Here is a 13,515-nt window from a genome sequence, read left to right as displayed (position 1 = left end):
CCCACCAATAGGTGCAGAGATCCAGATGGGCCTGCAGGTTCAAGGAGGCAGAGGGGCCCAGAGGTAGGGGAATAGTTGCTGGCTGTTGCACCACGACCCAGGGACTCTCAAGGGTGGGCAGGGGTCTGCCTCACCTACATTCGACTGTGACACTCAATCTGCTGCCTGACATTGGTACAGAAGCCTGTATTGGGCACGGCTGTCTATTACACCTAAGCTGTGCAGGGCAGTAAGCTGTGCGTTGTGGTGACGGAGGTCCAGATGGGGACCAGATCTGGATAGCGGGTGGCTGCCAGAAGCCTCCATGCTGAACGCTGCGTGGCAATCGGCCTCCAAGAAACCTTTCCTCCAGCATTCAAGCTCGGAGTCTCCAAGTTGCTCTGGGCTGCGTTCCTTGCTGCTGGTGATTTGCCCAGCTACGGCGCTGAGGCCGCATCTGTGCGCTGGCCACACACTTCATTACAGCGTTTCCAAATGCCGAATCCAAATTTATGGAATGATTTAGGCCCGTTCCTGTTGCCAGTGACATATGATATTTAATATCGACTTATTAAATATCGACTGTGTGTGGTGGCTGGGGTAGCACCCATTCCTGGAGGGTGTTATTGAGGAAGTAGATACTGACATGTTTATGTCTTTCTGCGCTGCCCCTGGCAAAAATTATTCAGCTGTGGAATTTACAGCAGCTATTAAACAGTACACTTTTTTTTGCAAGAGGAAATTGGTGGTGGTTACATAAAGGCTAACTCTGTGTTTTTGTGCATGGGGGAGAAATAATGTCGTCTTGTCTATTTTTCTTTCCTGGCATTTTTCGGGTTCAGCTTCTTGTTGCCCCTGAATATGTATCCTTTTTTTATAAAATGTCTCGGGCATAAAAATTGGACGTTAACTACCTAAAGGCTCCTCCTCTTCTAACCTGGCTTTGTCAGAAGCATCGCCAGCCAGTATCCTGCAAAGTAACCATTTTGTTCAAGGGAGCTGATCTCTGTAGACTGAAAATAAGATGTAATCCCAGGAGATCACAAAGCCTAGCCTGATGGTTGGCGGCCCTAAAATTTAACTATTATTTCTTTTGAAATGATGTAAGAGATGTTGTATCTTGCTCTATAATTGCCCTGAAACCTTTTTGCCTGTCTTTCTCTGAAAGTATCCCAAGTAAGCAGAGAAAACAAAAATGACACTTGGTAGCATTTCACCTACACTTCATTGGAAGGGTGTGTAAAATATTTTCAGCAGTGGTGTTTGAACTCTCAGATGTAGACATAAGGTTGGATTAAAGGTAAAGGTATCCCCTGTGCAAGCACCGAGTCATGTCTGACCCTTGGGGTGACACCCTCTAGCGTTTTCATGGCAGACTCAATATGGGGTGGTTTGCCAGTGCCTTCCCCAGTCATTACCGTTTACCCCCCAGCAGCAAGCTGGGTACTCATTTGACCGACCTCGGAAGGATGGAAGGCTGAGTCAACCTTGAGCCGGCTGCTGGGATTGAACTCCCAGCCTCATGGGCAAAGCTTTCAGACAGCTGCCTTACCACTCTGCGCCACAAGAGGCTCAAGGTTGGATTAGACCTGCTTAATATCTTTGCACCTCATGTATGAAATGATATGATATGACAGGGGTAGTCAAACTGCGCCCCTCCAGATGTCCATGGACTATAATTCCCACGAGTCCCTGCCAGAAAATGCTGGCAGGGGCTCATGGGAATTGTAGTCCATGGGCATCTGGAGGGCCGCAGTTTGACTACCTCTGTGATATGAAATAGTACCATATCAATAGCAAATTGATGTGAAATAGTACCAATAATTTACACTCCTACCACCTGGTATTCAAAGACTGTTGGTTCTTTTGCATGGCTCAGATATGGACTCTACAAATCAGACAGATTTCTAAAATACTCTCTTTTTGAACAGGTTGCTGGAGGAGCTGCTGAACACTTTCAAGAGCAGCATGCAGTTGCAGCTGACGTGTTTTCAGGTGGCATCCTCGACCATGGTGAAGACCTAAAGCGCTTCTAGAATGGCTCTGCCAGGAAATGGCCGTGGTGAATCCCATCGCTGATGGATGCATGCATTTGTTCGACCCCAATCGCCGTGTTTGACTGTCATTCAGCTGAACGCCCGGCAACGACAGGATGAGCCAGCATAATTCTAGGAATAAGCATCATTCCAGAATAAAATTTCTGGATTCCTTCTAAACCTCTTGCTCCTCATTAAACATTCATTGCCAGCCTTATGGACAAAAGTCTTATGTGGGATCGTTTTGTTGAAGTTGCCCAGCAACCATTGTCCAATATGTACATAACTGCTTGGTATGTGTCATCGGTATTGTTCGCCCAAGTGATCAGAAGGATTTTAGAGTGCTTCTTCTTTATTTATGATCAGGTACAGAAGTATAATCAGATAAACTGTCCTCGCCCTGCAGATGATTGACTCGCCCATAGATTACATGATCCATGGTATAGTCACCAGGGGACATGGCTAGCAGATCTGGATACCATGGTTGTTCATTGATGCCTCTACCAGGCAGCTTGTTACATCGTAGCAATACTCTTTCCACTGTTTCTCAACAGAGAAAGTTCTATCCAGATGCTGTTATCGAATAAAAATAAATGGGAGTTGATATGTCACAATTAAATAGGAAGGGTACACATGCACATATGTTTTCCGAGCAACAGGATATAGAAAACAACTCAGAAACAGATATGGAATTTCCTCATCTGCATCACTCTTCTGACATTAAGTTTTCATTCTCATTTGCATGTACTTATTGCTGAAATGGGGTGCCCTTCTGCCAATCAAATGGAAATTCTTTGGATCGTTCATTTGCATCATCTTCAAAACTTAAATGCTCATAGGTTTAGACACTGGGTTTAAAGTCAACGTATATGCTAAACAGGTCTTTTTGTTGCCAGTTTGTTTCCAGTGGAAAGCTTTTTTTCCTTCAAGAGTTCTTAATTGCAAATAGCAAATGTCTCCTCCAAATTTTAAATACTAGAAGAGCAGCATCTGGAAGAATGAGGCAAGAAGTTGGGATCAAAGGATTCATAAGACGCCAGGTTTTCAGATGCAAGCCAGTTTGTCCAAATTAGATTCAGACATAAGATGCTCTTAGCAGGCTAAAAAGGTATGGTTGTACTTTCCAGTTTAAAGGTATCTAGGACATGCCTTTCAAACAATACTCTGCTTTTTTTAACCACTAGCCAGAAATTCCTGAGCAGTAAAGATCAAATTTATAAACACATTTTCGGGGGTCTTTAGCTTACTAAACATCAGTTTGACACTTTAGTATTGTCTGTTAATTCAGCAAGTTTCACAGATGGATGAGCATGATTGTGCTTGTCTGCTTATTAAGGCAATATAAAGGTAGATTTCCTATTAATTTACTCCGCTCTAAATATTTACAACTGTAATTGCAAGCTGAATCACATTGCATTACCATTTTGTGGTGTTTTGGGTAACATTAAAGTGAAGTTATCATAATTTTCTCTTGGTTATGGTTGTCTTCCTCTGCAGAACATAAACTAAAGACCATCTTTATCATGAATAATTAAAAAAAATTAGGCAGTCCATGATCACAAAATCTTTTACCAGTATACTTCATTCCACTGACCCTCTACAAATTGATCTAAATATGTCATGCACATTATGAAGAAAGAGTTGGTTCTTATATGCCGCTTTTCTCTACCCATAGGAGTCACAAAGCAGCTTACATTCGCCTTCCCTTTCCTCTCCCCACAACAGACACCCTGTGGGGTGGGTGAGGCTGAGAGAGCCCTGATATCACTGCTCGGTGAGAGCAGTTTTATCAGTGCCGTGGCGAACCCAAGGTCACCCAGCTGGCTGCATGTGGGGGAGCGCAGAATAGAACCTGGCTCACCAGATTAGAAGTCCACACTGTTATTGGTTCTAGTTATTTGTTTATGACCCATGTCCAAAATATTAAAACAAGTTGCAGAAATCAAACAATGTAAGATATATAAAAATCGGTTACAACGTAGACATATATATTGGGTAATATATAAAATATACAATATAATACAATTAAATTAAAAATAGCTGTACCGAACCATTGTCAGCAAATTAAGACAAGTTATCAATGGTGTTTATCAAGGATCTCCTGATTTTAAAAGAAAGGAAGCAAGAAAGGGTGGCAGATGGAATCAGACTCACAGGTGGGGAGGGAGTGCCTAGGAAAAAGAGTGAAATCGCGGGGGCGATGAGGAGGGAAGGAATGAAAATGGAGATAGATTTAGAACAGGGGTAGTCAAACTGCGGCCCTCCAGATGTCCATGGACTACAATTCCCAGGAGCCCCCTGCCAGTGTTCGCTGGCAGGGGGCTCCTGGGAATTGTAGTCCATGGACATCTGGAGGGCCGCAGTTTGACTACCCCTGATTTAGAAGGATGATCAGCTGGGGAGGAGGGATATGTGGCCATTCCTTCTGATCCCTTATAGGTTCCCCACCCCAGCCACCCACACATTTGTCAACCCCCAACTCCAGAAGTTCAGCAAGTGACAGTGCTCGATATAGGGATCGTGTGTCTGGGACCTTCTTTTAGGGCAAAGGATAGACTCAGTGACCCAGGCTCCACTTCCAGCAATGTGATTCATAACACTTGACAAGATGAGTAACTAGATCATTCTTTGCAGACTTTCAGATCCTTGAGAATACAACAGTACTAAATTAGTTCCCACAACTACAACTGCTGGGTTTTCCAGTAAACCATAAATAAGATCTTTATCGTTATAAACAATCCCTCCAGGTTGGAAGACACGAATATCCTATCCCGTACGTTTTGCAGAAAGACTACATTTGTGCATGGAGGAAACAGGACAATTGCCTTCATAATAATCCTTGGCCCTAACCGAACATATAAGGCCGTTTCTGCAGGTCCATGAATGACAACACAGTCCCACCATTCAAGTCATCAAAGCAATGCACGGTCCTAACAGGGATAGGCAGCTTCTTCACATGCTATTTGGGCCATTTCTTCCAGACTGCAGTACAAACAGGAATGGCATATTTTGACATGAAGCCCAGCAGATCCAGAGCCTCTTGTGGCGCAGAGTGGTAAGGCAGCCGTCTGAAAACTTTGCCCATGAGGCTGGGAGTTCAATCCCAGCAGCCGGCTCAAGGTTGACTCAGCCTTCCATCCTTCCGAGGTCGGTAAAATGAGTAACCAGCTTGCTGGGGGGTAAACGGTAATGACTTGGGAAGGCACTGGCAAACCACCCCGTATTGAGTCTGCCATGAAAACGCTAGAGGGCGTCACCCCAAGGGTCAGACATGACCCGGTGCTTTGCACAGGGGATACCTTTACCTTTACCTTACCAGTAGATCCATTACTGGAAGAGGGGGGATTCCTTGTAGCTGGGGTCCTTGTTCAATTGGTTGAATAACAGAATCAAACACTCCTGCAACTATATCAGTAGTAGCCCAGATGGGTAGTACTGGGAGAATTCATTAACTTTTTGTCTAGACGCTAGGAAAATGACGCTGCATTCATCATTTTATCTGCCCCCATTTTCATCTGTATTTATGATGTATTAGAATAAAGTGTGGAATTTGCTGTCAGAGGAGGTAGGTTAGGTTGAGAAATGATAGGTTAAGTTGAGAAATGTGTAAGCAGCCCAAGGTCACCCAGCAAGCTTCTACAGCAAAGGTGGATCTACCAGTTGGCCCTTATTTGACAACATGGAACCCACTGAAATGTTTCCAAATTTCTTGGTCTTATACTTGAGACCTCCTGTGTTGAGGGACCACATGTAAAAGGGCAGGATTCTTCTTTATCATTTGTAGAGGAAACCTTTATTACTCGCAAAGGAAACACAACTTTTCTCACCCCTGCAGTGAAAAGTTGCATCTGTCAAAATTCTCACTACTGCATGGATACTGAACAGGAAGAATCTCTGTTTATTTTTGCACCTGACCAACATTTTCCACAAAACCCCTTCCTTTTTAAACGGAGGCTAGATAGCCATTTGACAGAGAGGCTCTCCCCACAACAGAGGTAGGTGAAGCTGAGAGAGCTGTGAGAGAAACAGCTCTGTGAGAACAGCTTCTAACAGGACTGTGACTGGCCCAAGGTCACCCAGCTGGCTGCACCTTGGGAAGCAGGGATTGAAACCCAACTCTCCAGATTAGAAGGTGCCACTCTTAACCACTACACCAAACTGATGTGGTGGAGGCTGATTTCAGGTAGCTGAGCATTTTGACACTCTTTGGCTCGTGAACAGTGGCTTTCGGGGGCATATGAGTCATAACCAGATATTTGTTTTCTCTGAAGTGTAGGTTTTATATTATTGTTAAGGCAAACCACATGAAATGCTTCTTAAGGGGATATTCAGAGAAGTTTCATTTTTGCACCAATGAAGAAAAGGATAAGGCCCTTGGTCAGTCATGTGCCGTACATGTGGGAAGCCCTTACGGAAGGCGACAGGGAGAGGTTGTGGAGTACAAAAACCGAAAGCTCCCCAACCCCACGGGACCTCCCAAAAGGGCCTTTATTGTGGTTAGATAACTACTTGCCTCTTTTGACCAATGACTAGATGGACTGTCCCTAATATCCTTCAAGAATTCTCAGTTAAGAAACATTCTGATACAATTTCGATGAAAAGCTAATTCAGAATAAAAAGTAGTTCCTGGAACCCTTCTCTTGATCACTGTAAACACCTCCAGTATATTTGAAATGTATGGATTCATTAATTTTTTTTTACTTAATCCCCTTCTGACACACAATGAGGTTAATATGAATACTGTTTTCCTAATCCACAGATAGACAATGGTTGGTTGCCAACAAGGGTTGTTTTCAAGCCATGCTCATCTGTTGGGGGGGGGGGAAACAAACAGAAAGTTCAATAATTATGTCCTTTAAAAAAAGCACTTTCAAAAAACAGAACAAAAAGAACGTGGGGGGGGGGGGGGGAGACCTTAAAATCCAGCATCTAAATAAGATTTTTTAGAAAAAGAAAAGCTGGATTCTTATACCCTTCTTTTTACTAACTGTTTAAAAGCAGCTTACAGTCTCCTACCCTTCCTCTCCCCACAACAGACACCTGGTGAGGGTGAGAGAGCTCTAAGAGAACTGTGACTGGTGCATGTGGAGGAGTGAGGAATCAAGTCCAGTTCTACGGATTAGAGGTCGCTGCTCTTAACCACTACACCAAGACCATGTACAGATATAGACCAAAATATAACTGTGGTGGCAGATCAGCACATATCTATAAATACATACCCATTCACTGTCTATATGCCATGTGTTCAAGTGTAATAGAGTTCTAAAGTCTTCCGTCTATGCATTATCAAAGGTGGGCTTTAATCCTTCTGATGCTTGTGATACAAGTCTTATAGTAAGGGCACATAGGTCTATTTTGTTGACCATCCACTACCCTTCAAGAATCCTCAAAAATCAGTGAACATTCTGATACAAAATTGATATGAGTAACAACTTTGTCCCAGAAAATGCAAGTAACTGAACACGCTCTAAGCATATGTTGATAGGACAAGTCCTGTAAAGTTACAATGCTGACAATAAAACACTCTTTTCAGCCTTTTTCAGCCTTTTGAGCATGGAGGAGTCCATGAAATAATTTTTCAGGCTTCAAGGACTCCCAGAAGTGGTGTCAGCTAGCCATGCCTCCCTTCCACGCCCCCTTCCAAAGTGCCATGTCACCAGAAGTGACATCACTACCCGCGTTAACCAGCAGGTTCAAGGAGGACTGAAGGGGGGAAGAGAGGAAGTTGTTTAAAGCGGGGAATAGGCATGCAGACTCCGCCCCCTCCCAGGCACAGAAACCACGAGCTAACTCACTCGTGCTTGAGAGGGAGAGCAATGGAAGCGACTGGTTCCTTAGCTTGTGGCCAAGTCCATTAAGTCGGGGGGGGGGGGGACCATGGATGCTCTCCGGAGCTCCTGTGGACCCCTGGGGATCTACAGACCCCTAATTAGAAGCCCTGCTTTACTCAATCCTTTGTTGAAGAGTCACTGTGGCGTCCAGTGTATCCTAAACATTTTGTTTTGCTAAATAAATCTAAGTTTATGATCCATGAAGAGAGAAGGTGTAAATTTGAAGGCAATATCACATTGCTTTGGCAAAACAGGGCCATCTAGCTCCTTATTCCATTCATCCTTGAGACTATGAAATTCATGAATTATGTTCTGACCCCAGCCTAGGGAGCCAGTAGACTCACTGAAACAACTCTCAGTGTTAGTGCTAAGGCCACAAGGAGCCCTGGAAAGACAAAAATTTGGCACACAGATGGGAGAAAAAAACCTATCCATTGTAAGGATGCCAGCCTCCAGGGGGCACCTGAGGACCTCCAGGCTACAGAAATCAGTTCCCTGGAGAAAACAGCTGCTTTGGAAGGTAGACTCTACGGCACTGTACCCTCCTGAAGTCCCTGTCCTCTATTGGCTCCATCCGCAAATCTCCAGAAGCTTCCAACCTGGTGCTGAAAACTTTACCCTCCCATCTCCTGCAGGTGGCCACAGGGGACCTGGCAACCCTAAATATATGCCGATAGAAGAGTCCCTAATGTACACAGAAATAATACCCAGAAAGCTTTGTTCTATTTCTTCAGACCAACATTACGACCCACCTGAATCACCCTTCAAGATTATTGGCCTCATGGTGTGTCAGGGGGCTGCCTCGAGCTTTAGTTATTGGAACGTCCAACTGTGTACTGACTAAGCATGACCCAACCCTGTTTCTGTGTGTGGTCTTGATTCAAACGGGTAGCCAGTTGGATCTGAAGTAGCACAATAAGATCAGAGATACCTTTAAGACCAACAGATTTATTCGGGGCATGCGCTTTCGAGTGCAAGCATTCTAGTGCTTGCACTCGAAAGCTCATGCCCCGAATAAATCTTTGTTGGTCTTAATGGTGCTACTGGACTCTAGTCTTATTATATGTGGTCTTGTAACTTCCATTCACTGTCTGACAAACTGGCCTGTGCACACAGTAATTTACCTCTCAAATGAAACGATGTGGATCTTCAATGTGCCATGGGACACAAGCCAGAGAACAATTTCTTATCAAAGAAGTGTGAATTTACCCAACCCCTCCTCCCCCCCCCCCAAGGACGGTGTCACTGTGAGTAATGCTAGTCCTCCGGAATCATTTCAGACCAGAGAGGGATTCTAATACCACTTGGCGACCACAATGAGTGTAACGCTGAGATCTTCACTTAAACGGCAAGGCTACCCTGAATCAGGAGAGTTATTCACTTCCTTTGAAGTACGCGGTACAGCCATCCTCCCAATGGTGGTTTTGACCAGGGATGCTTACTTCAATGGGACGCTCAAAGAAAGAAAGAAAAAACACTCTACAGGTGGCACACAGCCAAATCTTTACAGGCAGAGTCCATGTAAGTAGCACAATTCTAGCCAAGAGCCAGGCTCTCCACTGGCCGGACCCCAATGCAAGCATGATCTAGGGCAGGGGTAGCCAAACTGTGGCTCTCCAGGAGTCTCCCTTCTCTCCGCACCGTGGTGCTGGCCTCCTATGCACCACTTTGGGCTTCAGTGATCGCCGTGGAGGCCGAAGCGCACAATCCTAAGCTCAAATGTTTAAAAAACATAAAAGAATATATATTAAGTACACATAACATCTAAATGCATACGCCAATAATGCTAGGTGGCTGGAGTGGAGAGCTATAATCAAAGATAGATGATAGATAGATAGATAGATAGATAGATAGATAGATAGATAGATAGATAGATAGATAGATAGATAGATAGATAGATAGATAGATAGATAGATAGATAGATAGATAGATAGATAGATAGATAGATAGATAGATAGATAGATAGATAGATAGATAGATAGATAGAAACTTATTTATTACATTATGGCCAGTTCTCATCATGCAAAATGTTCATGTTAGCAGAATCCTCAGCCAGTAAATATTTCTCCCCCCCCCCCCCCGCTTGGATATTAGAGAAACCTGCTTTATGATCCTCTGAGGACAGATCCATTTTATATTTTTCTAAAATTGATTTTATCCCTAACCGTTTTGGTTCTTGCTTGTATTTCAGGTTGGGTTTTTGTTTCCTTTTATGTTACCGGTTATTGGAGATCTAACCCCAGGACAAGGCCATGAGGTCATGTACAGCGTTTGATTCATATTTTAATGTTTAACTAGTTGGTGATCATAGAATCATAGAATCATAGAATAATAGAGTTATAAGGGACCTCATGGGTCATCTAGTCCAACCCCTGCACTATGCAGGACAATCACATCCCAATCGCTCATCTACTGTAACCTGCCACCCCTTTGCCTTAACAGAATCAGCCTCTCCATCAGATGGTTATCTAGCCTCTGTTTAAAAATTTCCAAAGATGGAGAACCCACCACCTTCCAAAGAAGCCTGTTCCACTGAGAAACCATTCTGTCAGGAACTTCTTCCGGATGTTTAGATAGAATTTCTTTTGAATTAATTTCATCCCATTCATTCTGGAGCAAGAGAGAACAATTCTGCTCCATCCTCCACCTGGCACCCTTTTAAATACTTGAAGATGGTTATCAGATGATGTTAGCAATTCAGTCGAGCCCAACTCTTGGTGATCCCATGGCTCAACTGTTGCCACAATTTTTGATCTAGCACTGCTTCCTTTAGTTGTGTACTGTTCTGGTCAGCGTCCATTGCAATCGTGTCTAACCACCACATTCTTTATCAGCCTGGTTTCCTTTTACCACTGACCAATCCTAGTATAATTGCTTTCTCCACTGAGTTGGAATAAGTGAGCTGGAGTTTCATGATTGGCCTTCCAGTGATAGATCAGGCTTTATGCACTGTAGTATTTCCTTGTTTGTCACTTTTGCAGTCCATGGAATCCACAGAAGCCTTCTCCAGCACCAGAGTTCAAACGAATCTACTTTCCCCAAGGTCGCCACCCTCAAATGGCCAAAATTATTACCAGGTTTCTATATTTATCCGTATTCACACTCCGCGATATTGCCTCTCAACTGCTTGAATCTAAATGTTCATCTTTGGATCTTTAAAAGTGATGCCCAGTTAGACAGAATGCAAATTTTGAAAATTAAGTCAGCAACATGGTTCAAGCGGTTTAAATATGACCACCGTAGATCCTCTTATCTAATTAAGATCATCAATCATAATCTCAGAGCAGCTTTTACATCACTTCGATTTGAAACGATGCCCACAGAGGTATTGGCTGGCCATTTCAGCTGTACGTCAAAAAAACAGTGTATTTGTATTTGTGGTGTACAAGCTCTGGAGTATTTACCCCACTACATCTTAGAGTGCTTACTTTACACTCAACCCAGGGCAAAATTCCTCAGTGAGATCTTACGGGGCTCTAACCTTCCCTCCATAGCTGAAAAAACAATCTATCTTTTATCTGACCAGGTTGATAATGTAACATATAAAACCACTCTATTTGCCAAGGAAAATAAGGGCCAATGTTACAACCGCTAAGGCACCCTCTTAATCATGTGTCGTCAAACTGCGGCCCTCCAGATGTCCGTGAACTACAATTCCCAGGGAATTGTAGTCCACGGACATCTGGAGGGCCACAGTTTGACTACCCCTGCTCTTAACACTCTTGCACTTTGTAGTCATGGATGCTGTTTCAGTTTTTTGGTCATAAATTTTATATTTTTATACAGTTCCTTTTATTCTATTTTACTGTTTGTAAAATTGTATTTTATATTTTGTAAAGGCCTATGGCTATATACAGATAAATGTATCTTCTACTTGAATGTCCGTCTTTTATGGATTAATTTTTTCAATATATGTCACTAAAGGTATTGAATTTGAATTTGATATCTATAATATCGTTTCCCACCTCTATCTAATGGGCGTGGCGTGGCTATGAACCTCCTGTGACTCCCAAAGCAGTCAACGGGATATGGTATGACGGTGTTGCTCCTCTTTCCATGAGATTTAGATGGCATTAGAAACTTCGAGAGAACTACTGTTCACCACAAAAGAGCGCCAGTGGTTAAAGCCTCCGAACACAAGCGATCATTTCCTCTCCTTGGTTCTCTTAGCGTAGGAAATGGGGGGCGGGTGGGGTAAGAACTCCTTGTGAGCTCAGCCAGGCAAAAGCTCCAGTGAAAGGTCACGTTGTTCAAATGTCACATCTTTCTCTCCAAGGACACGGAGGCCACACTGATGAGCAGAGCTGAAATGACCAGAAAGCACAGCCTCATCACCACCACCACCTAAAGGACAGGACTGTCCCCCGTCCCTTCTTCTCCTGACCACATTCAGAGAACAGGTGATGTGTAGGAAGGAACCTCTTGTGGAGCAAGTGAGTCCAGATGACTCAGGCAGACAGAGAGTCACGCCACCGACTGAAGCAGAAATGAAAGAGAACTGGATTTGGGGAGGGGGGGGATTTAATGGGGTGATGAACTGTTGAGATGTTCAATATTTTTTTAAAGGCTCTTTCCACACAGTGGGCTTGTTCAAATGCAAATTAAATTAGCTGGCTTAAAGCCCCATGAAGAAAGAAGGGCAAAAATGCTTGACTGCCGTTGGGTCTCATGATTACAGGGGTCAAGTATGCTTTCACACAGGCTGAATAAGTCACTTCTCAGGAAATAAGGCACTTTCGATCGACTTTTGCACGTGCTGAATAAGGCACTTTCGATCCACTTTTGCATGTGCTGAATAAGGCACTTTCGATCCACTTTCGCACGTGCTGAATAAGGTACTTTCGATCCACTTCAGTGACCGTTTGCAAGGGGATTTGGCCATTTCACAAAGAGCACTTACACATACACACATTTCATGCATAGCCAAATCCACATGCAAATGGTTGCTGAAGTGATTGAAAATGCATTATTTAGCATGTGTGAAAGTGTCCACAGTACAATCCAGTTGTATTGAAAGTGGTTTGAAAGGGTGTTATTTAGTTAGTGCCAGAGACTCCACATCTCCACAAAGCACCACATCATCTTGCTTTCCTGCTAGGGTTCTCTAAAAGAATAAAACCAATTGATGGATGTTATCCCTTTGCTTCTGTTGATTTAGGAAGCCAATGTGGTATAGTGGATTTTTATACCCTGCTTTTCACCTGAAGGAAACCCAGAGTGGTTTACAAACCCCTTTCCCTTCCTCTTCCCACAGCAAACACCCTGTGAGGTAGGTGAGGCTGAGAGAGCTCTAAGAGAAGGTCATGTACACAGAATGCTTCCCATATTCTGCAGGATCGCGCCACTTCTGGGGTTTATCAAAGCCTGAAGAATGTTTCAGGGGTTTCTCAATGGTCAAAACATTGAGAAAGCTTCATTCAAGATTCCAGGACCAAAGATGACTTTGTCATTTAATGTTGCAGGACCATATTTAAATGCAGCAGAAACTTGCACGAGGAACAAGATCCACTCTAGCATAAGTAGACTTTAATGCATCCACCATAGGCTCAAGTTAACTGTAGGTTGGCAGCTGTTAAAAATCCTCAAGGGACTCCTTTCAACATTTCAGATAAAAACAACATCACTCATGTGTAGGATAGGCAAGAATGCACCGACTTGCCACTGATCTA

The 13,515-nt window shown here is 43.6% G+C and overlaps 1 protein-coding gene across 3 annotated transcripts in view; it reads left to right on the top strand.

Annotated features, from left to right (window-relative positions):
- Positions 1-3,479, top strand: part of EXOC2 (exocyst complex component 2) — a 124,617-nt gene extending 121,138 nt beyond the window's left edge. For all 3 annotated transcript variants that reach the window (XM_077353291.1, XM_077353292.1, XM_077353293.1), the window contains exon 29: positions 1,911-3,479. In XM_077353291.1, coding sequence (XP_077209406.1) covers positions 1,911-2,004 — 94 coding nt within the window. In that variant the 3' untranslated portion in view covers positions 2,005-3,479. The remainder of the gene's footprint in view (positions 1-1,910) is intronic.
- Positions 3,480-13,515: the final 10,036 nt, after the last annotated feature.

Source organism: Paroedura picta, chromosome 9 (genome assembly GCF_049243985.1).
Source record: "Paroedura picta isolate Pp20150507F chromosome 9, Ppicta_v3.0, whole genome shotgun sequence".
NCBI lineage: Eukaryota > Metazoa > Chordata > Lepidosauria > Squamata > Gekkonidae > Paroedura > Paroedura picta.
Note: the sequence above shows the minus strand (reverse complement) of the source record. Positions and strands in the feature narration are given on the sequence as shown.